The 25964-nt window shown below is 42.4% G+C and overlaps 2 protein-coding genes across 10 annotated transcripts in view; one reads left to right on the top strand and one right to left on the bottom strand.

Moving 5' to 3' along the window:
- Nucleotides 1-5500: 5500 nt before the first annotated feature.
- chdh (choline dehydrogenase) lies at nucleotides 5501-14708 on the top strand. The gene is made up of 8 exons (XM_043233398.1): nucleotides 5501-5589; nucleotides 7412-8141; nucleotides 8869-9020; nucleotides 11333-11462; nucleotides 12198-12332; nucleotides 12409-12551; nucleotides 13401-13503; nucleotides 13715-14708. Exons 2-8 carry the CDS (start codon nucleotides 7463-7465, stop codon nucleotides 14131-14133), a joined length of 1761 nt encoding a protein of 586 aa, XP_043089333.1. The 5' UTR covers nucleotides 5501-5589; nucleotides 7412-7462; the 3' UTR covers nucleotides 14134-14708.
- A 107-nt stretch (nucleotides 14709-14815) lies between these two features.
- Nucleotides 14816-25964, bottom strand: part of LOC122335503 (voltage-dependent L-type calcium channel subunit alpha-1D-like) — a 46589-nt gene continuing 35440 nt past the window's right edge. For 5 of the 9 annotated variants that reach the window (XM_043233385.1, XM_043233388.1, XM_043233386.1 and 2 more), the window contains 20 exons: nucleotides 25768-25926; nucleotides 25215-25325; nucleotides 25032-25109; nucleotides 23972-24055; nucleotides 22738-22866; nucleotides 22555-22620; nucleotides 22391-22482; nucleotides 21810-21969; nucleotides 21479-21606; nucleotides 21288-21384; nucleotides 20983-21085; nucleotides 20793-20894; nucleotides 19990-20120; nucleotides 19789-19902; nucleotides 18607-18899; nucleotides 18310-18453; nucleotides 18088-18230; nucleotides 17706-17800; nucleotides 17292-17579; nucleotides 14816-16804 (listed from right to left, as the gene is read on the bottom strand). In XM_043233385.1, coding sequence (XP_043089320.1) covers nucleotides 16529-16804; nucleotides 17292-17579; nucleotides 17706-17800; nucleotides 18088-18230; nucleotides 18310-18453; nucleotides 18607-18899; nucleotides 19789-19902; nucleotides 19990-20120; nucleotides 20793-20894; nucleotides 20983-21085; nucleotides 21288-21384; nucleotides 21479-21606; nucleotides 21810-21969; nucleotides 22391-22482; nucleotides 22555-22620; nucleotides 22738-22866; nucleotides 23972-24055; nucleotides 25032-25109; nucleotides 25215-25325; nucleotides 25768-25926 — 2793 coding nt within the window. In that variant the 3' untranslated portion in view covers nucleotides 14816-16528. The remainder of the gene's footprint in view (nucleotides 16805-17291; nucleotides 17580-17705; nucleotides 17801-18087; nucleotides 18231-18309; nucleotides 18454-18606; nucleotides 18900-19788; nucleotides 19903-19989; nucleotides 20121-20792; nucleotides 20895-20982; nucleotides 21086-21287; nucleotides 21385-21478; nucleotides 21607-21809; nucleotides 21970-22390; nucleotides 22483-22554; nucleotides 22621-22737; nucleotides 22867-23971; nucleotides 24056-25031; nucleotides 25110-25214; nucleotides 25326-25767; nucleotides 25927-25964) is intronic. The other 4 variants (XM_043233392.1, XM_043233387.1, XM_043233389.1 and 1 more) reach the window with 3 other exon arrangements.

Here is a 25964-nt window from a genome sequence, read left to right on the forward strand (position 1 = left end):
AAATGAATGATTTACTAAAGAGGTGATGTTAGAAGTTTTTATATTATGCCTACGGATTTTAAGTGCTTTGAATCTTTTCCATATGCAAGTAATATATTCCCACCTGTGCATTTACAGATCCCCTCTATTCATCATATGTTTTACTGGTAACAAACATCTCCAGGTTACATATGTAACCATGATTCCTTGAAGGAACGAGACACCACGTCGATGACGCTATGGTGAATACCTCCATGCTCTGAATAGTATGTGTAATCACTCCAAAGGATGGACGAGCCGTCATGGGCGGATGACGTCATTGGCCAGGAAGTATATAAGCATGTGGAGTTCAGTTGGCTTCAGCTTCTGTCATGAAGCGAGCGCAGGCAGGGATGCGAGTTGTGTGGTTACGAGGAGGCATCTCTTCCTTTGAAGAACCATGGTTACATACATAATCTAGAGACATTCCTCTTCAGGAACTCGCGCCACGTCGATGATGCTATGGGAAACGAGATGCCCACGCACCCAGACTTGCAAATCCCTACCCAGTGTGTGTACCTTAACAGCTAGGGCAAGAGAAAGAAGAGCCCAAAGTTGAGCCCCAAGATTGGACTTGCAAGTCCAATCCATACAAAAAAACAAACGTATGGGGGTAGACCACCAAACAGATCACAGATCTTGGCCATCAAGACCCCAGATAACAGGGCCTTGGAGGCCTCCACACCTCGTGATGAGTGTTCTCTGAGTCCTAGCCTCAGAGGGAGCCCAGAGGACTCCAAAGCAGTATTGATGGCATCCGGTTAAGCTTCTGCTGCACCAGCTCACAAAAGGGAGGAGGATTGAAAGCGTATCGAAAGACTGAAAGAGTATGACCGGCTGTGGCTTGACCGTAGAGTCCTTATTGAAGGTCACCTACTCTCCTCGTAGAATACAAGTTCTAGCAACAGTGTGGTTTTTAATGTCCACAGACATTCAGAGATCTCCTCTATGAGCTCAAATGGTGGCTCACAGAGGGCCTCTAACACCACAGCCAGATCCCATGTTGGAACCTGGAATCATACTGGAGACCTTCACCTCAGCACACCGCATAGGAAACGTGTCACTAAAGGGTATTTACCAACTGAATGTCCACTGAGAGAGGCATTGTAGGCCGGGATCGTCGTCACAGGCAGACAGGAGTCCAGGGAGGTGAAGACGGAGGGAGGAGCCAGGAGGAGTCCGGAGCAGGAGGAGATCCAGAACCCAGCCATGGTGGTACACGGTGGAGCCGACGGAGGGAGGAGCCATCGACTCCATGGGGCCGACCGATGGCGGCAGAGCTGGTGGTGGAGGAGACTGAGGCGGAGAGTCGAAAAGCTAGGGTGACGCCGAGGTGCTGGAGGTCCAAGGCGATGCCGCAGGCTTTGGCGACTGACACTAAGACGGGGGACGGGAAGGACGCGGTGAACTGGATGCACTGGAGGGAGCGCACGAGGAGCGAGCACTGGAGGGAGCACACGAGGCGGAACCAGCGGGCTAACGGGACGGCTGGGCGGAACCAGCGGGCTAACGGGACGGCTGGGCGGAACCAGTGGGCTAACGGGACGGCTGGGCGGAACCAGCGGGCTAGCGGGCTCACGCACATGGTCTGTCGCAATCGGCTTGGGTCCGGTGGCGCTTCATGGCTCTGTCGCTCTTCTCGGCGATGGTTCCATGGTCGTCCCAAACTCAGCGACTGCGCCATCGGTGGGCACAGACTTGGGCTCCACAACGCGGGGAGATGATGGGCTGGGGTCTGGATCTGGAGTGGGGCTGGTGTCGTTGTCCTCCAGCGCAACAGTCATTGACGATTTGCAGGACACCAGCACCCACTTGACGTAAGCGGAGAGGCTCTCTCGAGGACCGTTCCCAGACAGTTGAGCTTGATTGCAGATGTTAAGTCCGCGGAAGTAAATCTCACACAGAAAGCTGTCCGGGTAACGGGAGTCGTTTGCGAGGAGGAAGAATGTCTCCGTATATTCCTTGAGAGAGCAATCCCCCTGCTCCAGCCGGAGGATGAGGACAGTCGTGTCGATGAACTGGGTAAACATAGTGACAAAAATTAAAGCAATAAGGGGAAAACACGCCGCTATACTGTTTTTAGGTCCGATCCTACTGTCACGCTTGAAGGTTTGCGGCGAGAGAGCACTCGAGACTCGAAATAAACTTAAACGGATTTAATCCAAACGGGCAAAAATAAATATACAAAGACAGGCAGAACAGGCATGCAGGACAAAAACCACATAGGGACATCAACGATCGGACAACGTGAACTCAAAACACACAGGACTAAATACACGAGGAAATTGACTAAATTAACGCGACACGGCTGAAGACAATAATACAGTTAACATGTAGGGAAGGCAGGGCACACAGAGCACGTGGCACGAGACAAAAACAATAATAACTAGTAGTCCAGATGTGACAGAATGCCCCCCTCCTGGAAGGTACGTCCTCGCACCTAAAGTAACATTAAAAAACACAAACAAAACGACTCCCAATTGGGGATACCAGATCTTGGGAGGAGGTTTTGGTGGAGGACGGCCCCCATGAGGGGCTAAGCAGACAGGAGTCCAGGGGGGCACAGAAGGAGGGAGGAGCCAGGGAGGACACAGGAGGAGTCCGGAGCAGGAGGAGATCCAGAGCCCAGCCATGATGGTCCATGGTGGCGCCGACGGAGGGAGGAGCCATGGAGGAGGAGCGGCCATCGACTCCATGGGTCCGACCGACGACGACGAAGCAGGTGGTGCAGGAGACTGAGGCCGAAGTGGAGAGCCGAAGAGCCAGGGTGACGTCGAGGCGCTGGAGGACCAAGGCCACGCCGCAGGCTTCTGCGACTGATGCAGAGACGGGGAACGGGAAGGACGCGGCGCAGCCAGAGCAACTGAGGACTGAGGTGAAGCCGGAGGGAGGGAGGAGCCTGACAGAGCCGGTGGGATGGAGGGAGGGACGAGGCAAAGCCGGAGGAGAGGAATCCTGAGGCGACGGATGGTCGACGACAGACCAAGGCGAAGCCGGAGGGACGATGGAGCCTGGTGGAGCTGGTGGACTGACGGACCACGGTGAAGAGGAGGGAGCTAGAAGCCCAGGGGGAGCCGACGGGTCTACGAGTCGAGGAGGAGTCCGGGACTCGGAGGCGGGACGGTGAGGCGAGGGATTGTCCACCCTCAACGGCGATGGGGACCGGCAGACCCGTGGCGAGCTCGTGATGGAGAGCTGAGGATGAGCGCAGGGGCTGCTGGGATCCATCGTCGTGGTATGACCAGGGTGGGAGGGTGGCTAAACTGGAAGCGCACGGCGGGACCAGCGGGCTAACAGGACGGCTGGGCGAGACCAGCGGGCTAACAAGACGGCTGGGCGGGACCAGCGGGCTAACAGGACAGCTGGGCGGGACCAGCGGGCTAACAGGACTCAGGATACAGGGGAGGTGCCCAGTCTAAGTCCAAGTCCAAGTCCACATCATCCAGTTCCTCTTGTAGATCCAGCAGCCCCAGGTGGATGATCAGCTCATCCTCAACCGATGTGCAGTGGGCGGAGCTCCACTCCGCGCTCTCGCTGTCAACGGCTGTCTCCGCAACGTGAGGAGATGATGGGCTGGGTTCTGGATTTGGAGTGGGGCTGGTGTCGTTGTCCTCCAGTGCAACAGTCATCGGCGAATTGCACGACACCAGCACCCACTCGATGTAAGTGGCGACGCTCTCTCGAGGGCCATCTCCGGACAGCTTCGCTCGTGTGGTGGTGTTCAGTCCTTGGAAGTGGATCGAGCACAGGAAGCTGTCCGGGAAGCGCGAGTCGTTCGCGAGGGCAATGAATCCCTTAGTATATCCCTTGAGAGAGCGAATTTGGAAATTTGGGTCGTTATAGGGGGAATCCATGACAAAAAAACCCAAAAAACAAAAGGGGAAATATGCCGCTTTACTTTTCTGGTCGGATCATCCTGTCACGTTTTCGTGGTTTCGCAGGAAAGACTTGAGACTCAAAAAATAAACTTAAATAGATTTAATCCACAGGGCAAAATAAATATACAAAGGCAGGTAGAACAAAAACCACGAAAAGAGCTCGGGAACAAAACATTGATGATCCGACAATGTGCACACAAAACACAGGGCTTGAATACACAGGGAAATTAACGAGACACGGCTGCAGACAATTACACAATTAAACACAAGGTGAAGGCAGGGCACAGATAGCACGTGGCTCGAGACAAAAAAAACAATAATAAAGTCCAGAGACGTGACAATTGCTTTTATAACGATTGTTCTTCTTTCTCTTCTAAAAGATTTATTTTTTCTTCCGATTTTCATGCTGCTTTTGACCTTTTCCGCTCACAGAGACTGTGGAGAGATGCTGTGCAAATTCATGATGTTTGAAGTTTACTGTCAGTGGGGAGCTTGTGGGACACTGATAAACATCACTTCCTAGCAAGTTCATTTGGAGTTCTTTTTTTTTATCAATTTATTTACTTTTAAGATTTTAGAAGAAACATTTTGGTCCTGTTTAATGTTGGTGCTAGTAAAGAATTGAGAATTCATGGCCTGGTATCACAGACAGAAAAAAATAACATTACTAGAATGTTTTACATGGAACTTTCTTGATTAATTTTTGTGTGTGTGTGTGTGTGTGTGTGTGTGTGTGTGTTTGTGTTAGTAATTTGGTACATTATAAAGACCAAATTACTCCACAAGGATAGTAATACCAGTAAATTCTGACATTTTTGAGTCCCTTTTTTTTGGTTATTGTTTTATTTTAGATGTTTGTAGAAAACCAACAATCCACCAAACTCTAGATTTAGATTTAGGATTCAGGTGTTTTGTTTGCTTTATAACAAACAATTTGTTCAATATGTTGTTGCCAATGCCAAAAATCATTAGGATGTAAGATCATGTTCTATGAAGATATTTTGTAAATTCCCTACCATAAGCATATCAAAGCTTTTTTTTTTTTTTTAGCAATATGCACGCTTCTTCATCTGGACAACTTTTCAACAATTCAACAATTTTCTAAATATTTGTATTTTTAATCTCCAATATTGTCCTATCCTAACAAACCATGCATTAACGATTTAGCTTCAGCTGTCATATGATGAAGATATCTAAAAAATATAATAATAATAATAATAATAATAATAATAATAATAATAATAATAATAACTACTGAAATTATCACAGATATAAAAGTTCACACGTTTTAGCTCTACACAGATTCACTGAAGCTGCAACTTCCCATAAGTACAAAAAATGAAGCAATAAATTCATTACTACATTAATTTTCTACTTAACTTTTATCAGTCATGATTTAGCTTACTAGATGGCATTTCTATAATAATTGTTCATATTTAAGAAAGTGTCTGGGACAACAGTGATTAAAGCGATCGTATGTCCAGCTGTCTGTCTTGTTGAAGTCGAATAATACATGAATCCATTCCAGTCCAGTGTGGGAGGGACTAGGCTGAGAACCCAGCTGACCTAAAGGGGAGGTGTTAACACATAGGCTCCGCCCACATCGCTAGCTTTCGGTAAGGACAGTGGAGTGGGAGGGGTTTCACGCAACTCTACAGTCCATCTGTGCGCACTGCATGAAGAGCACTACACGGTAAGCTGTTTTTCAGTCTGTGCTCACTTGTAACTGCATATTTATAACGTCCCGATGTACAAAACACTAAGAGTTGTGATTGCGCGGCTCGAAGCTATTGTTCTGACTGGAAAAGTTGCACAATCGCCTAACGTTAGTACATTTAGACCACTGGAAACCCACTCGTGGAATGTTTCACTGTTTCGTGCGATAAAAAAAGAAACTCCAAACCATGCACAACTCGCAGTATATTTAGAAATGATTAACACCCACGACAAGGGGCCTGGAGGCGTGTTGTTGGGAGCCAGTGAGCGGACGGATCTCAAAGGCAAACAATCCCAGGAATTCGCGCAGGATCGCTTCTGGAGTCCTATCAATCAATCCCGAGGGATCGATTATAATTCGCTCGTGGGATTCAACAAACAACGAAAACTGTATTTGTTATGTGTCCAACTAAGGCTTTTGTAAAACATCAAAACCTCGCTGAATTGCAAACAACGAAACCCCTACAAAATAAAAAAAACAGATTACATGTATTTTTCGTATTGTTTAATAGCAAGAGCTCACTGCAAAATAGTCCATTTAGTTTTCTGATAAACATCATACAATATACTATAGGAGAAGAATGTGCAGTTTTGTCATTTTAATGTATCCACCCCAGTCTTAATCTTATTTGATCTTATAAGAATCCTTGTGATCAAAGTGTGATCCAATCAGGCACATTCTAGCCTGTCTGACTGCTCCTCAGAAGAAATCATTAGAAAGAAATCACTCGCTATATATATTGTATTGTTGTCTACAGTTCTTGCCTTGCCTAAGTTAAACAATGTCCTCCTAATTATATAAGTCGTTATGTAATATCACATTAATTATATCACGTTATTATGTAACATTTTTATTATATTATATTTTATTCAGTTGTGTCAAAAAAAGTTTTTGCTTGAATTATGTGTTGTATTCATTGTGTTCATTTTATATTTTTATATAGTTTTTTTAATTCCTGTTTGCTTAGGGGTTAGCAAGGAGGGTTTAGCAAGATTATAATTACATAAGCATGTTACAATAAAAAATCATAAATGTTTGACCCCATTGGCAGATATTTGAAATCACTATCAAACAACACAAATAAGTAAAGAGTGCAAGAGTCCAGAGGCAATATAATGAGAAAGCATTACGTGTTCAGACACGCTCGTGTAAGACGGCTCTTGTCCAATCATATCATTCTGACGCACTTACTGTCTACTCTTTATGGAAGTCAAAGAAAGCGTCTAACATGATGTCTCTTGGCCGAAAGCAGCTGCATAAATATAAACATTTATGTTAACAAAAACACTGACTGTGAAGCTAACTGAAGAAACTCAGAGCAGGTTTAGAATTGACAAAACCAAACTCGACCTAAAATCTACCTACCTACCCATCCATCCTTGAAATGTATTGTCACGTCGTATAATAGTTATACAAACGTATTATACAGCCCATAAACAATTACGATTAATATAATATAATAAGTATAATAAGGAGAGATACAGGGGAGTAGCTTCATTCGATATGTGTCACTTTGTTCATAGCTGATCGGTCCAGTTTAGGTTTGTTATCTCTAACCCAGAATAAAGCGCAGCCATTACCACGGCAACAAAACTCAAACTTACCCACCCGGGTAAAAACTAGAAGCAGCTTTGTGCAGGAGGCACAGGGGTCACCTTTACTATTATGTTAAAATCAGGATAATAGTAACATTTAAAGATTAACTAGTTCCTGCATTTCTAGACAGTATTTCTAGTAAACGTTAATCCTGAAAGAAAAGCGCCGGTGTTTAATCCAATGTTCTCATTGTTTCCTCAAGGCCCCCAGCGACCTTCAGCGCAGCCCTTTGAAAGCTGAGATCTCTGTCAGGATGCTGTGCTTCTCCTCGTCTGGGAGGCTCACGGCAAGCCTTCACAGGTGCATGGCCGTGCACAGACAGCACAGACAGCGCAGCACGGCAGGGTCCCACAGCTACGTGATCGTCGGGGCCGGATCCGCAGGCTGCGTGCTGGCCAGCCGTCTGTCGGAGAACGCCTCCGATTCGGTGCTCCTTCTGGAAGCAGGACCCAAAGACATGCATCTGGGAAGCACACGTCTGTCCTGGAAGATTCACATGCCGGCCGCTCTCACCTATAACCTCTGCGACGATAAGTACAACTGGTTTTACCACACTCTTCCTCAGACGCACATGAACGACAGGGTGATGTACTGGCCCCGTGGACGCGTCTGGGGCGGCTCGTCCTCGCTTAATGCCATGGTGTACATTCGGGGCCACGCCGAGGACTACAACCGCTGGCAGAGCGAGGGGGCCGAGGGCTGGGACTACCCTCGCTGTCTTCCGTACTTCCGGAAGGCCCAGGCGCATGAGTTGGGAGCGGACCGGTACCGAGGGGGCGATGGCCCGCTGCGTGTGACGCGAGGAAAGACCGGTCACCCTCTGCACCACGCGTTCATCGAGGCTGGCCAGCAGGCCGGCTACCCCTTCACCGGTGACATGAACGGATTCCAGCAGGAAGGAGTGGGCTGGATGGACATGACTATCCACGGAGGTTATTACATAGGGCATATTACATGAGGCATGGGTAATAAACGCTGTCATACTGAGATCACAGTAAAATGAATGGCGATGATTATAAGATCTGGATATTCTTACTTGATATGGATCGATCTAGCGGCAGAAATTAAGGCGTATCGACGAATGGTGTGGTTCTTCAAAACAGCAAAAGTAAAAGTTCAGTTTAACTTGAAGAAACTTGAAGTTATTCAGCAGACACTTTTATCCAAAACCACATAGCAAGGTTTTTTTTAATTATATAATAAATAAAAAGAAAACAGATAGAGTAGAAAAGAAATAGAGCAAGCTGCTGTTAGAGGCCTTTTTGTGTAAATTATGAATAGTATGAATAATTATATGAATATTTATATTATTGTAAATAATATTATTTATATTAACGTTAGTAATAAAATATACAGTAATGTTAATAAAATCATTATCTAAAAAGAAAAAATATATATGGTATTACTGTTAATTACTATATAATATGTAAAATAATATTAACAATCTTGATGTTAAGGGGCTATTGTACAACCAAGACAAAAATTGTGAAATTTCTCAGTTATGTGTTCAAAATAGATTGACTTAGTTTTCATTTTAGTCAAATTTAAAAAAAACATCCCAACATTTCCGGCATTCGGGTGGTGTTTTGTATGAGCACTAGTCATGTGTAACACAAAGTGACCACATCCCAAGTCACCTTCTCTTGTTTTCTTGCACAGGTAGACGATGGAGCACAGCTAGTGCTTACCTCCGGCCTGCGCTGTCCAGACCCAATCTGAGAGCGGAGGTGCGCTGCATGGTGACCCGAATTCTGTTTGATGGGACGCGAGCAAGAGGGGTGGAGTACCAGCAGGATGGACAGACAAAACAGGTGACATTAGTATTTTATGTCAAATCAACTTTTGACACTGTAGGGTCAGGCCGGGTGAATTTACATGGGTCGCTTTTAATCAGTCCCACGTAAAGCAGAGTGTGGAGGAGCAAACTATATTTTGTAGGCTTTTGGATTCTAATGAAACTTGCCTTGCTAATTTCATGACAAACTGGATAGTGCAGCCAAAAATCCTGTCGCCCCTTGCAGTTCTGTCAGAAAATAGTTACCCCCCAAAAAAAGTTGAATATGATAACATTTCACACAGGACCTAAACAATGCACTGGACAAAAGTATTGCCATTCTTAACTGAAAGCTGCAATCTGTAACTTTTTTGGTAAAAAAAAAATCATTATCTGAAGCAACTACATAAACAGCCAGTAATCTAAACCATCAGCTTTAGCCTGATTCACAACGGTTGGCTCATCAGTTTCTCAGTTGAGTGGTACGGGTAGGTTTTCACAGGAAATTCAAGCATGGCACTGTTTCGTTACGTCCCATCTGTAAACATAAGGACTGAGTAGCGACTCGTCTCCAACACTGTCTATGATACCACCCATGTGTGGAATGCCATTCTGCAAGTAACTGCAATTCAAGGCTTTCAGATATAGATGGTACAAAGAGGCAAAACTTGTCTGCAGATCAGCTTGAATTTCTTTATAAGTTAATCAGGGTGTTCTTTATTTGTAGCCTTGAGATTGTCTGTGTTTTGTTCAGAGCGCACACAATGCCTCTGTACTTCCAGTTTCTACATCTTTCAACATGGGGACAGGAGACTTAAATAAATGGGGGGGGAAGTAACTGTTATTCTCGTAAATGAAACGGTAATGTGGTACTTAACTAGTTACTTGAAAAAGGTTTTTTGTTTTTTTATTTAATTTGATTCATGTGTGAGTGATTGACTTAATACAATTCTAACACCTATTTCCACACTGCTGAACTGAAATTAGGTTCATTGTACTGATGTGTAAAATTCATGCTAATTTACCCGTTTTTTATATTCTGTGAACGCTCCATGAGCATAACTCTTCAGACTGGTGCTCTTGTACAGGTCTTTTGGCGTTTTCTGCAAATTTATAAATAAAAAATTGAAAGACCTGTTAGATTTGAAGTGTTTAATGTTTAGTTATCATTATGGTTTTGCGTCATGATATTGTTAACATTTTGTTTGGGTTTTACTGGTTACTGGACACTTAATTTCTAGCGATTATCACTGATTTGATTTCAGAGATCCTATTGAAACTGAGCTGACCTAGACAACAACGTCTCTGCATTTAATAATGAAATTCCTTTACCTTAAAATGTGTAAGCTTATCATTAAATTTGCAGAACAGATTGTCAGTAATGCATAATATGTTCAGTGCTTTCACACAATAAGCATTGTTAAAAGCGCTATATATAATAAGATGATTGATTGGTTGATTGGTTGAAGATGGGAGCTTATGCTGAATGTCAGTAGCTGTAATACACACACATAAATGTTCTGTAATCGTTCAATGATGAAATTGAGACAAATTGTAAACTTGGAGCACATAAGCAGCACGGGTATGTTTGTAGCATTAGCCAACAGTACACTGTATGGGTCAAAAGATTGTTTTTTAATGCCAAAAATCATTGGGATATTAGGTAAAGATCATGTTCTACCATAAATAAAGCAAAACTTTCATTAGCCACATATACATTGGTAAGAGCTTGGACATTTTTAGAAGCGAAAGTTAAAGCTCATGTAGACATAGCCTAACCACAAGGTCTACACTCAAAAAAGACAACAAACTCTCCTGATCTATGCCTATGAAAAGCATGCTAGGGACTAGAAAGCCACCGGCCAGTTTTGGTCAATGCAACCTAAATAATTCATGTAGCCCTAAACAGAATTGTTTAAGTTAACTTAACACTGACAAATGAGTGCACCGTGCCTGATAACTGAGCAAATGCTTTGGCCATTTTTATCTTTTGAGACATTCACACGGCTATTAGATAAGGGGACCTCAGTAGACAGGATGTTAAATGACAAGAGCTCCTGTAAACATCTAAAGCCTTTGTCAGCATCATGTACAAGTGGCAGGTTGTGTTATCTATGTGACTAATCTACATAACGCATCAGTTTAAATTCGGGACTTTTTTCGCTCGCCAGACTCGCACCACAGCCATCAACGGTCCTGAAAATACACGGTTGCACAACTGACTGCAGTCAGGCTCCACGGCTTGCCTTATCTGCACATCAGTCTTTCACTTTCAGTCATTTCCGCTGATATGATATGAGCCAGATGATTGATTTGCTGACACCTGAATGTCTCTCACGCTGACTTTAGGTGTTTGCTGATAAGGAGGTCATTCTCAGCGGTGGAGCCATAAACTCTCCTCAGCTCCTCCTGCTGTCTGGAGTGGGAAACGCAGATGATCTTCGCCAGCACGATATTCCCGTTATACAGCATCTTCCAGGTGACCTCATATCCTCCTTCTCGATGCATCTTCAAGATAGCAGGTCCACAGTTAAACACGACATGCGAGCAAATACTGGCTTTAGTGAGAAAAGTAGAGTGGGCTTTACTGGTAAACTGGTAAAAAAAAACTAGGCATGAAGCAGAAGTTGTGACAGATTTTAGAAATGCATGATTATTATGGTTATTATATCTTTATTATACTTTTTCACTTTTTCAAAACTAATAATTGAATATTTATTTATTCATTTTTCAGTAACATGTTCAGGTGTAAACTTAATTTAGCAGTCATAAGTTTAGGCTCCATGGCAAAGCTCCAGAACAGTATTATAGTATGTTTTGAAATATCACAAGGTTTCCAAACTAGTTTGCCTCGTTGGAACACTAATGTTTGCGTGTACAATCTATAGAAGTTAAATTAGTATACCGTAATAAACCAAACGTTATCATGCATTGGTCTGGATGTTAATATAGTTATTATTATAGTAATCCTTATTGTTACCAGTCTTGGTTTGTATTATTAAACGCATGTGCTGTTATGCTTTTTCTTTTTTACTAGACACATGTAGATGAGTAAAATTAGCACTGAGCTCTCAAACCTGTTTTTATTGGTATATCTTGCTGTGTTTTCTTTTGACTTGTTTATTTGAAATGAGCAACGATCTGTAGGAATGCCAGCGAATTTGAGCTTAAAACTTCAATCATCAGATGAGGACAACTGGTTGTGTCTTCACAGGTGTGGGCCGTAATCTGCAGGATCATCTGGAGATATACGTGCAGCATCGCTGTACTCAACCCATCACCCTCTACAAAGCCCAGAAGCCCTTCCACATGGTGAAGATCGGCCTGGAATGGTTCGTCAGGTTCACAGGTGTGTGCATCTCACCAAGCCTGTAAAGAACACGAAGGCGCAATGCAGACATGAAGATGCTTCTGTTTTGCCGCAGGTTACGGTGCAACGGCTCACCTGGAGAGCGGTGGGTTTATTCGCAGTCGTCCTGGCGTTTCTCATCCCGATATTCAGTTCCACTTCCTGCCCTCTCAGGTCATCGATCACGGCCGTGTTAAGTCCCAGATCGAGGCCTTCCAGGTGACTTTTGCTAATCAAACCCTGTCTGTGTTCTCTGTCGTCAAGCCTAAAGAGTCAGACGATGTAGAGGAGCTTGTTTTTAGTCTAACGTTCATATTCTGCAGACATGCGTTTGCACGTAAACGGCAGTAGTGTGTTGAAAATGATTTCATAAGGAAGATTACTAATGAATCTGGTGATTTCTGATGAATTGCTGTTTGCAGGTAGACAAACCGGGACGAACGTTTAATAGTTGAATGCTCTTAAAAGTAATGGTAATGGAACAACCTTCTAAATGTATCAATATTTGATGTACGTTCTCATAACTAAGAGAAAACCTTCTGAAAACAACATACTGGAATATCATGATGGTATTTTGTCTTGATGAACATTCCTTTTGAAGGTGAGAAAATGTTCAAAATAAAAAGCTATTGACATATTTTAACATTACGAATAAATGTTAATAATGTTCTAAACACAAAAAGAAAATTATATATAAATATTTTTATTTTATTACATTTTTTTAAATATTTTCTAAGAACATGTTTTGGGTCAAAATGTTAGCAGAAAGTTATAATGTTCTATATGATGAAGCCGAGCCCACAAAATGTGTTTTTTGAATGTTATTTGCAGGTGAGAATAAAACTATGAGAACATTGTTTTGAATTGTTTGGAAACACTGGTATGTCCTGGTATGACTTTCCACCTCTAGACATGCCCACATCAAATCCCGACAATCTTGTGAATCTTGACGTCTTTGTCGTTGTGAGCACCTGTATGTGTGTGAACAGATGTTGACTTTCAACACTCAGCCTTTGCCCTCATGGCGCACTTGTTTCATGCCATATAAAATCTCTGTGATGTGTGTAGGTTCATGTTGGACCCATGAGGAGCACGAGTGTTGGGTGGCTCAAACTGAAGAGTAGAGACCCGTTGGCTCACCCTATCATCCAACCCAACTACCTCTCCACCGGTATGTGGAAGCATCCGTAGTTTCAGTTTCTTCTTCTCTTTTTTTTGAAAACCTGTACAGAAGCTGTGTACTAGCGCCCCCTTTTCTAAGCAGAAGTAAACAAAAACAGCACTAGTTTATATGCTTTGAATATCAAACAGGAAAACTGCGCCGACTGATTCTTGTGTAGTTTCTCACTGTCTCATGTTCTCCTCCTCCTCATGTGCCACAGATACCGACATGTTGGAGTTCAGACAAAGCATCAAGCTCTCCCGGGAAATCTTCGCTCAAAAAGCCTTCGACCCTTTCCGAGGCCCCGAGGTGCAGCCGGGCCCCGCCGTCCAATCGGACGCAGAAATCGATGCTTTCATCCGACAGAAGGCGGACAGCGCCTACCACCCGTCCTGCACGTGTAAGATGGGCAGCGGCTCGGACCTGGAGGCGGTGGTGGACCCTGCTCTGCGAGTGCACGGCCTGCAAGGGCTCAGGGTGGTGGACGCCTCCGTGATGCCCAGCATGGTTAGCGGGAACCTGAACGCGCCCACCATCATGATCGCCGAAAAGGCAGCGGACATCATTAAAGGGATTCCCTCGCTCCACGACCCTGGAGTTCCCGTTTACCGGCCCGTGACTGTCGAGACACAGAGATAGATTGCTTTGACGCAATTAGACGGGAACAGTTGGGAGGCCAGATTTTCCAGGTTTAAATGAATCAACGGGTCACATGATCAGTCTTGGGCAGCTCAGCTTCATTCACAGTGACTCATTTCAGTATACCTTCAATTCAAACAGATCATTGCTAAGGCAGCATGGCCAGGCATGGTCTCGATCGTTTTCATGAGATTTCCCGCTTAAGTGTCTTAATGAAGCATACTAATATCGGTCATGTGCGGCGTAGATTTTTCCTGTTTGCATTTCCATACTATCACAATTATGATGTGCTAATAATCAGAAATAATACATTTCAGCTGCTAGGAACCAAGAATCCACGCAAATGACTCTTTAATGTTTACACGGAGAGAAAGGAGAATCTTTAGACTTGTTAAGCATTCTTTATTCTGGTACTATGGATTTTTAAATACTTTATTAAATTATAGTGGAGTAAGAAAAAGAATGTAACAAAGAGTGGACCAATTTTAACAGATTGAAAAATGCTTTTAAAATCACTACAACAGATGTTTTAAATAATAACTGTACCTCTCAAAAAGAATAAAATTATTCCGTTATAAAAGTCTCCTGATGACTGATTTAAATGTCCGAATACTGTCCATACAGACGCTCGCATGACCTGAAATAAACATCCACACAATAACAAGCAGAATCTACACACAACCTTCTTTTCTAATGGCATTTAATTATAGGTAAAAGACCATGAAAAAACTATTTTAATTCTCAAACTATAAATGAAACCACACAGACATGTTCCTTCGACATAAAAGGAGATCAATTTTGCTTTGCTATTAAAACACTGTCATAACTTATCCATTCACTCAACACATAAATGACTTTAATAAAGCCTTTGTAATCAGACATTTTGTTAAAAATAGATCCTCTTTAATGTCTAGTATCTCGAAAGTGATAAAGGCAGTTTAGAGTTATTCTAAGTGAAAGGAAATGTTAGTGTTTTATATCACAAAGACAAGCATACAGTAGTTGAGAAACAGCATGTGCTAAATTACCCGTTATTCCTTACAGTCTCAAAAATGATTTGCTCACAACAGAGCTGGAGCGATCAAATACTAATGTTGGTTTATCCCTCATTCGATCCATACTGCATGGACAATACTCATACTTTTATAGCACTTGTCCTTTTTGAATCACAAACACTTGAGTATCCATACAAGTTTGCAATGAACATTTGGGTTAGTAAATGATGACTGCATGTTTTGGATGAACTAAATATTATTTTTTTATAAGCCCAAACGTCATCATGTGTTTAAGACATAGACCTCATTATCAGTTACAGAATCAATGAAATAGATGAACACAGAAAATAAATAAGAAATCTAAAAAAACCAAAAAAAAAGCCAGTTGCTGTGTGACCAGCTGAAGGACCAAAGCGGTTGGAATAATCAGTATGGAGGCAGATATGCTCACACTAACAGTGACGCACACCCAGGCTGACTCGAGCGCTCATTCTTTTGATATGTTAGGTAACTACTACTACTAGAAAAAGACGCCGCTGTTTTCATCGCAGTGAACAGACAGCTTTTGGACAGTGCTGCTGTGTGAAGCCCTTTGCAGCCATTTTCACTCAACAGACGGGCGTAGGAAAACATCGTATGCACTTTTCTTCCACTACCAAATTGGCATCTTGCATTATTTTGTTCTTTGAAAATAGTATGAATCATTAGCCTTTCCATTTATGCTATCATACACTTTGCCAAAAATGATTTACTCCATTTGTGTTCAGCGCTCCGTAGTCCATGTAATTTGTGCTCTATGACCCAACTGAAATGATTACGTTTAAATCTGCGTTCCTGTACGACACACAAGGATCTGATGCAGCACATTTGAAGTCAAAGATGGCAAATGTCATTAACCTTGATGCGTTTTGAATGCAGAAAAACCGGAAAAAAGACATTCAGTCAGTCATGACTTTATGTGATTTTATATTTTTGTGACTTTTAATCTGAAAGAATTAAAATATAGTTCAGTTACTCTACTAAGAGGAATCATTGTGAAGTGTTTCTCCTTGTATGTGTGAATAACACTTCAATCAAATGGCGAAAGTGGCTCTGAAGTAATGCTGTTTGGTATCTTTGACCAAGTGGACTTGTTGACCAAGTCGATGAGGGATCCTCAAAGGTCCGGTGTATGCATAGATTCAGAGAAAAACACTTCGGTCGGCAGTGCTGTCACATTTGGATCCAGCTGGAAATTTCCCAAGACATCAAAAGGTTTGCTAACTAAACGAAAAAGATCCAAATCTATTGGTTCATGTAAGCCAGCAGATCACTCCATGACAGTCCCGTTTAAAGGCACAATTACCTCATTCATTCATTTTCTGCATTATTTAGTTTTGTGGGGTATTTTGAATTCTCTACTATAATACTGAGACATAGATCATTTCGTCTGCGAGATCCTCCTCACGTTTATTGCTCGTGTCCGTCTCCTCATCGCTGTAGTCACGCAGATCGTTCTGACACGGGCCCGCCTCGTCGGCTTCTGACCCGTGGCCTAGCGTCACGTTCAGTAAATTGCTAGCAGCACTTTCCATCTCATCAATTGTCATGTCGCAAGCATCTGCAATCTCGTGTTTTGTCACGGTCACAAACTTTGGATCCTTGGCAAATTGGCCCAATCCACCAGATATCATCACCTGCAACGAAAGACACTGTCCGTCAGGTTGTTTTAGGCTCCTCCTTGTCTATAGCCAACAACAGAGGCAGTCAGGGCCTTTGCAATATAGTGTAAAGGCCCCAATATACTTTAAATAAAATCAAAGTTTGTTTTGCCAATTTAAAACAGTTTACCAAAGCAAACTTTCTGGGCAAGTTCATTTGGGCTCCTAAATACTTTTGAGCTTCCACTTTTGCAGTTCTTTAACATGGGTTTATTACTTATACCATAGAGGTCAGAAGGGAAAACAACATCCATTGTCAATAATGATTGCTAGTGATCGTTCCACCAGCGAGGAACAGACCAAGTGCGCAAGAGTGATTTTGCACCTTTTTGCGATGGGACTGCAAGACGCCTTTTGTTTGTAGTTGCTTATAGTTGGTAAAATGTCTAAACTAGACTAACAAAATAAAGAGTAACCCTGTTATTTTCACAGTGAAGCACTACAAAAAAGTGGTTCGACTCACGGCTTCCACCAGGCTTTGAGCGCTGCTCCGATGCTGCAGGTGATGGCCACACAGTCTGGGGGGGACCTTCAGCAGCGAGGGGGAGGGAGAACGTGTCGACCAATCAGAGGCCTGCTGGGAATTCCAGAAGCCCCTGTGAACCAATCCCGGAGTGCTGCTGGCGCTGGGAGTGGTCTGGATCAGGGGGGTGTACGGTGGAGGCGTGGCCGGAGGTGTGACCCAGGAGCGGATGGAGCGAGTTGGAGAGAGTCGAGTTCTACTCGATTCTTGTCCGGTCGGCGTCTTCACCTGCACAACCACAAGAAAATCAAATGCCACTTTACATTGCATGTCACACTACTACTGTTGTTCTTAATCTGTTATGTTGGTGATGGTGTGCGCCCTGCGTCCCTGCAAATGTCATGTCATTATCACCTGATGCTGTGGTAGGCCCGTTGGATGCAGGGGAATCTCATCTTGGCTGTTCTGTTTCCGCAGACACTCAAAATGGAAAGCGGGCTTGTGAGAAGCTGTATGGAACAATGCACACACAAATAGATTCACAGTTTGATTTATTTATTCTGTATTTCAAAACATTATGATTTAAGTATATAAGAAATTTTATTAGTATATAAGGACTTCTTCGCCAACCTCAAGAAAGGTTTTATAGAAGGCTAGTGTTATAAAAGTGTTTATATATAGATAAGCTTTCCTGGTGAAGGACCTGTAACATAATAGATACATAACGATATGTCCATTTATTATCACTAACAGTGTTACACTGTTAAAAGTTCATGGTTATTTTACAATATCTCACATTGAGCCGTGGACAGCAGGAGTCGTTTTGAGGACCTCTGGGGTTGCTGGGATATGAGCTGCTCATCATCATCGCAGGCGCATTCGCACGCATCCTGCTGTCCATCTGGAGCATCATCACTTAAAGTGTCCTGAAAGTATGACCTTTAAGAGGAACCAAGAGAAAATAAACATAACTGCTACTGTCAATATACATTTTCAGACAAGCGTTTTCTAGCAATACCTGTCTGTAGCTAGCATAACATCATCCTCATTGAACTCGTCACCACTGTAATACTCCCCAGAGTTCTTGTCATCATCACTAACTTCACCTAGGGCAGAGTTTTCTACATGGATGATGGGATATCCAACAGCACCAGTGCTTGGCCTGCAAGCCACAGCAAAAGCAAATCATTAGTACACAAGTAAGCAGCTGTTATCATTGCACCAAGGCATAATAAGTTGCATGAGAGTTGGCCTCAAATTTAGCTAGGGTAATTTTTAGTTTTTATGATTTCGTTTTTTTGTGGTGACCTCTCACCTTCTGGACTGAGTCCTGAGCTGTGGTTCTCCATCATTCCTGAGGTTGAGGTAGGTGTTCAGAGAGGACACCAGGTTCCCAGAGAGTCGCCGGCACTGTCTGTGCCAGCCGTTAGGAAAGGCAGTGGCCACTGGCACGTTGGCGTTGTTGATATTGGAGTTGGATGAATTGTCTGACATGGACGGACAGTAATTTTGGGTGGAGCACAGAGGAAGCGGAAGCTGCAGAGGACGCTGCGTGACGCTGCTGTATTGATCTCCACTCACATGATTCACAAACACTACTCCATTCCTCTGCACACACAGACAATTACAGCAAAACATGAATTGACTAGATTGCCAAGCCTTGCTTTCCGCAAAGCTACCCCTCTGCAGATTTCAGATTCTCCAACCTCACTCAAACACACCTGAACCAACTAATTAGGTGCAATAATTAATGGCCCTTACAGTGCAATATGGGTTTTCTCTAGCCATTGAGTGTATGTCAATTGTACATTAGTTATGGTTTCAGACACCAATACAAATTGCTGTCACCTTGATTAGTGCCCTATGATTAGTACAGCAGGCAAAAATCAGACACAGTAAGATATTCAGGGTAACTTGATAATTGTAGGCAGGTGTGTTGGAGTAGGGCACATTTGGAAGCATGCTGCACTTTGTAAAGTGGATACGGACAGACCCTGAACTCCTTGATTTTGAGTTAGTGAGTCTACTTCATATTTCCAAATGCAACACATTTGTGATGTCACTACAGATCGAGTTTAATTTACTCTCACCCTAAACAAAGGATTTTATATTCATTTATATAGAATACTGCACTAATTTGCTAATTCATATAGTAAGGAAAATGTAACTAATAAACCAACTCCATAAATGATCAAGTGCTTATGATGTTACAATTCAGCCTGCAGCAAGGGTTCAGCCAGCAGTGGGCACTCATGCAATATAATATAGCAATATAGTCAACGAGTAAAGGGAAGTTAAAAAGTGGAGCCCGACTCTCCAGGAACAGTGTTGGAGATCCCTGCATTAGAGAAAGTACTTGCATATTATTTTAAATCAATAATCAAATCAAATTTAGTCTAAAGTAGTTTGTTTTCCAATTGAATTAAAAGTGTTTAATCACACACTCGAGTCAAACCCATGACATGGTTTACAAGCACAATGCTCTAAAGTGTTTTACCTCATATATCTCTTCCTCGTGGAGGTTGACATCTACTAGACCTTCGTCCTGTAGATCACATGATATGGCTCGACGGATCTCAGGGCCGATATCATGCAGTGTGCGCAGACCAGCCTGCAGAAGAGGCAGATAAAGACACACTGTTTCAGTTCAACAACCCTGTCACGTTTTTTTAACACCTTTAGTACAAGTTTAGCTCACCTGCAGAGCAGTAGTGGTGTTTAAATAGGGCTGGCATCCAACAAGACCTTGCTCTTTGCGTTTCCTGAATTTCCTGAAGTAGTCCTGTATCAGGAAAGTGGCATAGAACTTCCCCACAGTGATGTCATCATCTAAACACAGACCACACAAACAGCCAATAACCTACTCATATCATTACACAAAACTAGATGTATGAAGTATTTTGTTTAATTCATTCTTCATTCCCCATGATATATGCTTTAATGCACTAAAATCATATTAGCAATTGATCATTAGTTTAGAATTTGCTTTCTTTAATCAATATTACAGTGAAGTGCAACAAATTGAACATTTGTAAAGTTCACTGGTTTGAGTCCTATCCAGGAACTCAAGAACTGAAGGGCCAATATGGATTTGCATGTGTTTCCTGTCTGTAATCTAGATTGGTCCACCCTCACCCAAATGGGAGGGAATCATGACCCCAAGGCCAGCGGTGAACATCCACTTGCTGTGAAGAAAGTGGACAGCGTGTCACCTTGACAAACAATTAAGTCAATTAATTTCACTAAACACCTCCCACATGCTCCTACCTTACATTATAGAACCAGTATTTAGACATTGTGTGGACATCATTTGGTTCCCATGAAGAATCATAAAGGATTGAGTGGGTTTTTTTTAATCCAAAAAAGATTTGAGGGTAATAGTTTTAGGGACAGAGTCAGAATTAGGGGATATACAGTATACAGTATAGAAACCGTTACGCTTATCGAGAGTCCCCATAAAATATGGAAACCAGTCTGTGTGTGTGTGTGTGTTTGTTTGACCTCCAGCAGGTGGCACTACTTGATCCAAGAGTTTCATGCTAGTTCTCTTCCAGATTTTCTTGATGACAGCTCGTAACTCCTCATTGGCCTGTTCCAGATTCCCTGAGAGACGGTCAGTGACACAGTTAATGACACATTCACACCAGCACGAACATGTGAAAGTCACAAAAAGCCACAAAACCTTCTTTACCTTCAGTCTTGATTTTCAGAGCAGTTCTGACCAGAGCAAACAGGGTGGCATTGAACATCACCGTACCATCACTATTTAGTGGCATGTTCATAGCAACTAACCTCTAATGGCAGAAAGAGGGAGTTTGGAGTGTTTAGTCATGTGTGTATAATGCATCTAATGTGTGTGGTTTTTTTAGATTTGCAGCCATACTTAACGTATTACATATAAATAAAAATAATAAACATTAAGCAAATATGAACAATATTTACCCAGCCTTACTTATGCATATATGTCTATGTGTGTGTGCTTCGTGTGCTTTATACCTTGCAAGCCACTCTGTGAGGACACAGTTTGCCGAAGCCCAGCGGCGGTTGAATCCTGCGCAGTAATGTCACCACATCTAAGTGTTTTATACGGCCCCTGACACACACACACACACACACACACAGTATTCATTGTCAAACAAAACACACACTGTGCCATTTAGAAGTACAACATCTTTTTGGATATTTACTTGGCCTCAGGATCATATTCAGACCAGATCCTCTTAAATTCATCTAAATGATGTGGTCCAAGAATCGACCAATCACGAGTCAGGTAGTCGAAGTTGTCCATGATGACAGCGACAAACAGATTAATGATCTGGAGAAAAAGAACAATAATAAAACTGAGCAATACCTTTACGTCAGAGAACAAAACAAAAACAATTGTTACAGAGTAGGAAAACGTTGAAGGAGCAACGTTGAAGTGAAAAAAGTAGGTGCGTGATTATTAGAGACTGAAAATGCTTGGAATTGCTAAATAATAATGCAATGCTTTTTAAAAGTCGAAATGTTCTGAGGTACCAGAAAAGCACAGAGCATGTAGAAGCTGATGAAGTAGAGGATGGCGAAGTTGCTGCCGCAGGTTTTCTCCTCTCCAGGGTTATAATCGGACTCAGCGTCACACAGTTTGCCAGGCAAACACGCCAACATGATCTGCTGCCATGCCTCACCCGTCGCACATCTGACATACAGTAAGAGAAAAACCAGTGAAACGATCGGCAAATTCATTTTGTTTGAACTTTTATTACAAATTTGCTCTATATAGTGCAGTTAATCACAATCAGGCATGCAAAAATGTGACCAATTTATTTTGTATAGTTCTTATTCAAAATAAGGAGATGCCTTGCCTGACAAAACGTAGTGAACTTGAACAAAGAATGTACTACGGTATATCTTTAGGGGCATAAATGTGTTGCTAGCTCTGCTTACTGAAAACACTGATTCACCTTCCCGTTTTTTACCAGTTTATACTAATTTACACTAATATTATTGGATGTTTTTTTCACTTGTTTTCCCAGCTTTGACAACATGACTGTACATCTTTTGCCATACAAGAATCCCTTCACTAAAATGAAGTGAAACATCAATGCTCAAGAACGCACCTGAACAGCATGAGCACAGCTTGAGGAAAGGTCTGAAAATTATTGTTACGATTAATGCTGGTCCCGTCCACCATGGCGATCTTCCCGAACACCTAAAATAATAAAACCACCGTATTATCATAATTCACAACAGGTTTACTACGTTTCACAACCAGGTGATTTACCTGCATTCCAATGACAGCATAGATGAAGAACAACATGGCAATAAGCAGAGCCACATACGGAAGAGCCTGGGAGACACAGAGGAGGAAAATGCAGCAATCTTCGATTTGGGACAGAAGATGGCATAAATGAACTTGAGTGATGAGTGACGGGAGAAGTGTTTGTTGGTTTATTTTTCAATGCACCTGAAATGATTTGATGAAGGTCCACAGGAGCGTGCGAATGCCCTCTCCTCTGCTCAACAACTTCACTAAGCGCATGACACGAAACAGACGGAAGAACGTGATGGAAATTCTTGCACTGTCTTCCGAGTTCTGAGAAAAACACCAGACAGCATTGAAGACACAGTTCATGTTAATGAGGTCGCGTGTGTTGTGTGTGACGAGTGTTGAGCGTTTTAACGTTCTGCATCATTCACTGGTCATTTTCATGCAGAGTTTGTGCATGCACTGCAGGCTTCACATTCTCAACAAAAAATGCTTAATGGTCCCATATTCATAACAAAGACCTTCTTTTTAAGACAACACAGCGGGCATCTTACCCCTGTCTATACAGCTTCTGTTTGCTTCGACAAATCAAAGGGCTGATATTAAAACTCACAATCAACCTATAGTGTTTATATAGTAAGGTCAGTGTATAGTTAATATATATATACATATATATACTTTATTGTATATGTAACATTCTAATGATTAAGCTTTCTCGTGATGAATCACAATCTCAATGCAAACACAAAAAAGAAAAAATAGTCAATTTTAGCTGCATAGGATCACTTTAATTAGTAAAATGTGTTCATGGCTTAATCTGACATTACAGTAATCCAGGTAATTCTCAGAAAACAGTGCCATTTGTGCCTTCATGCCTTCATTCTTTTGAAAAGTATTTGAAGTAATTACATTTCCAAACCTTAGGCCAAATGACTATGGTTGTCACTTCCACAAACAGTAGAAGCACACAGAACATCATTATATGCTTAAAGACTTGTACTCCTAGAACTGCTATCAAATTTCAATTCTCAAATGACAGATGAATGGACAAAAATCACAGACAGTCAGTCACAGCCTCGTGGTCAAGCGCTCACTTCAGCAGACCCGAGTGTGAGTCCTGTGAGACTTCAGGCCTTTTCACTTGCTATTGCTCCTCTTCCAATGCTCACTGTCTACCCTTGCACTGAATGAATAGACTTTCAACTAACTATAAGTATCTACATGCCCACTACAGTTAGTTAAGATTAGATTTTTTAAAAATTATTTATAAACAGGAAGCTGTCTGATATTTAGCTGAAGAACAAGCACTGTATTTGAAAAGATCACACACTAAACAAATGGCACCTTTCCTGAAAATGACCCCGAATAAGCTTTAATATTTGAAGAAAAACAGACAGAGATGCTGGGCTTGGATCATCACGCTTTTACTTACATTGATCTCTGTGATTGCAATGTCAACGATGCTACCAACAACAATTAAGGCATCAAACGTGTTCCATGCATCGGCAAAATAGTGCTGTGGACAGCCAGCGAAACAGAGAGATGAGAGAGAGGAAAGCAGGATTGGAAGAAATAGATGAATTGACAAAGGGACAGAGAGTGGGAAGAAAAAGACACAAGAAAAATCAAAGTTATGATGCTGCAGCCACACACAGAAAGAGCCACACACTGTTGCTGTGTCTCGTTCCACTCCGTGTCCTCGTCACCTTACTCTGCATATCGTGAACATACACTACATCACACTACTAAGGGTCTTATACCACTAAACATTTGGATTTGTGTTGTTTATTAAGTATCACTGTTGTACGGCAGCTGTTACAAAAGTCATGAAATATCATCATGTGCTCGCTCTCTCAAGACACGGTGGCGTGATCATTTCCTACAAGTGATCATAGTGAGAAACCAGGCATTGTGTTATTTTTGACAATGGGACCTAACCGGTGCTCTGTACCTTGGGAGCAGATTGAGACATTTCCTACAATGACCAATGCTAGGCAGTCTGGGTGTTTATTTATAACAGTCATGTGCGCGTTTTTAAATGATGACCCTCATAATAGCATGTACATGTCACGTTTCACCCTAAAATGAAAACCTTTGCATTGACATCTACGAGACATGTTCAGTGCTGTAATGTATCTAGATGTGCCACTGGATTTTTGTAATTGTATTTATTTGTTTGTTTATTAGGGTTTTACTGTGAGACTCCCATATTATTTATTAGTTAGCACCAACATTTTTAATATATCTGTATAATCATGTATGATATCTTTCGTGGCATGTTTTAGCATTTAGCTGTTGTGATTAAATTCTGCAACCACAGTTTTTTTCTAAGCATAAACAACAATTCCACAGAGCCTATTCCCCCAGAAGTGTCCGAAACAATCAATAAACACAGCACACTGAAGACAGACAGACAGACAGCGCCAACTAGCAGAGGTGAGACACAGATGAGAGTGAGGGTCAGACCGACGAGAGGAAAATCTGGGCTCTACCTGACTCAGAATGATGTCTACTATGCTGCCAAACACCACCAGAGCATCAAACCCATTCCAGGGGTCCACACAATAACCCTAATCAGACAGACAGCGGTGGGGAGGACAGGAGAGCAAAAGGGTTAAACACCACAGGACTGGGACACAGGCACTGCACTACAGCCAGACCAAACAAAGACCTACCTTTGGTTTGAAGGCAACCAGTTTGAGGATCATCTCGACTGCAAAGACCCCCGTGAACACCATGTTCAAAATGTCCATTGCATAATTGAAAAGATGGGACTGGCCTTGATGCTTGGTGCGATACAAAGAAAACAAAACCAAAGACATCGTTTTTCATTCTTAACTCATTTATAGAAATCATATCGCATAAATGGTTTAACAGATGTCCAAACAGAAAATATGAAGTTATTCCTTAACCGCCAAAGTAACAACATTGAACTACTCTAGGACTCACGACTTGTACTGGATTTGAATGAATGAATGCACTTAATTGTGTGTTCCTATACATTGATTTATTGAGCTGGGGTTTCCAACCTGTAGAGCACACACCGTAAGGGTACCAAATATTTTCTTGAATGTAGTTTCTACTGATCCCACAGAAGGTCTGTCGTGAAAGGCTTTTACTTCCTCTACCTGATTACTGAACTCATACGCTGCGCCCATCTGTTTCCTGTTCTCTGAAGAAGCTTTTGTGTTTGTGTAAGAGTGCTGATGTTTAGATCTGTCTACTCACCTGAACAGCCAGACACAGTGTGTTGAGGACAATGAGCACAAACATGACATACTCAAAGCCCGTGGAGTTCACCACGTACCAGAACTTGTACTGGTATGGGTTTTTAGGGATGTATCTCCTCAGCGGACGGGCTTTCAGAGCATACTCCACACACTGGCGCTGTCAAAACACACAAGAAAACTCGTCTTTCATTCATC

Source organism: Puntigrus tetrazona, unplaced genomic scaffold (genome assembly GCF_018831695.1).
Source record: "Puntigrus tetrazona isolate hp1 unplaced genomic scaffold, ASM1883169v1 S000000798, whole genome shotgun sequence".
In the NCBI taxonomy this organism is placed as follows: domain Eukaryota; kingdom Metazoa; phylum Chordata; class Actinopteri; order Cypriniformes; family Cyprinidae; genus Puntigrus; species Puntigrus tetrazona.

Excerpts from the sequence above, each read along its gene's own strand:
- chdh (XM_043233398.1), top strand. The coding sequence starts at position 7,463 with ATGCTGTGCTTCTCCTCGTCTGGGAGGCTCACGGCAAGCCTTCACAGG. Across the intron at positions 9,021-11,332 it reads AGGATGGACAGACAAAACAG|GTGTTTGCTGATAAGGAGGT; the intron begins GTGACATTAGTA and ends CGCTGACTTTAG. Across the intron at positions 12,552-13,400 it reads CCCAGATCGAGGCCTTCCAG|GTTCATGTTGGACCCATGAG; the intron begins GTGACTTTTGCT and ends TGATGTGTGTAG.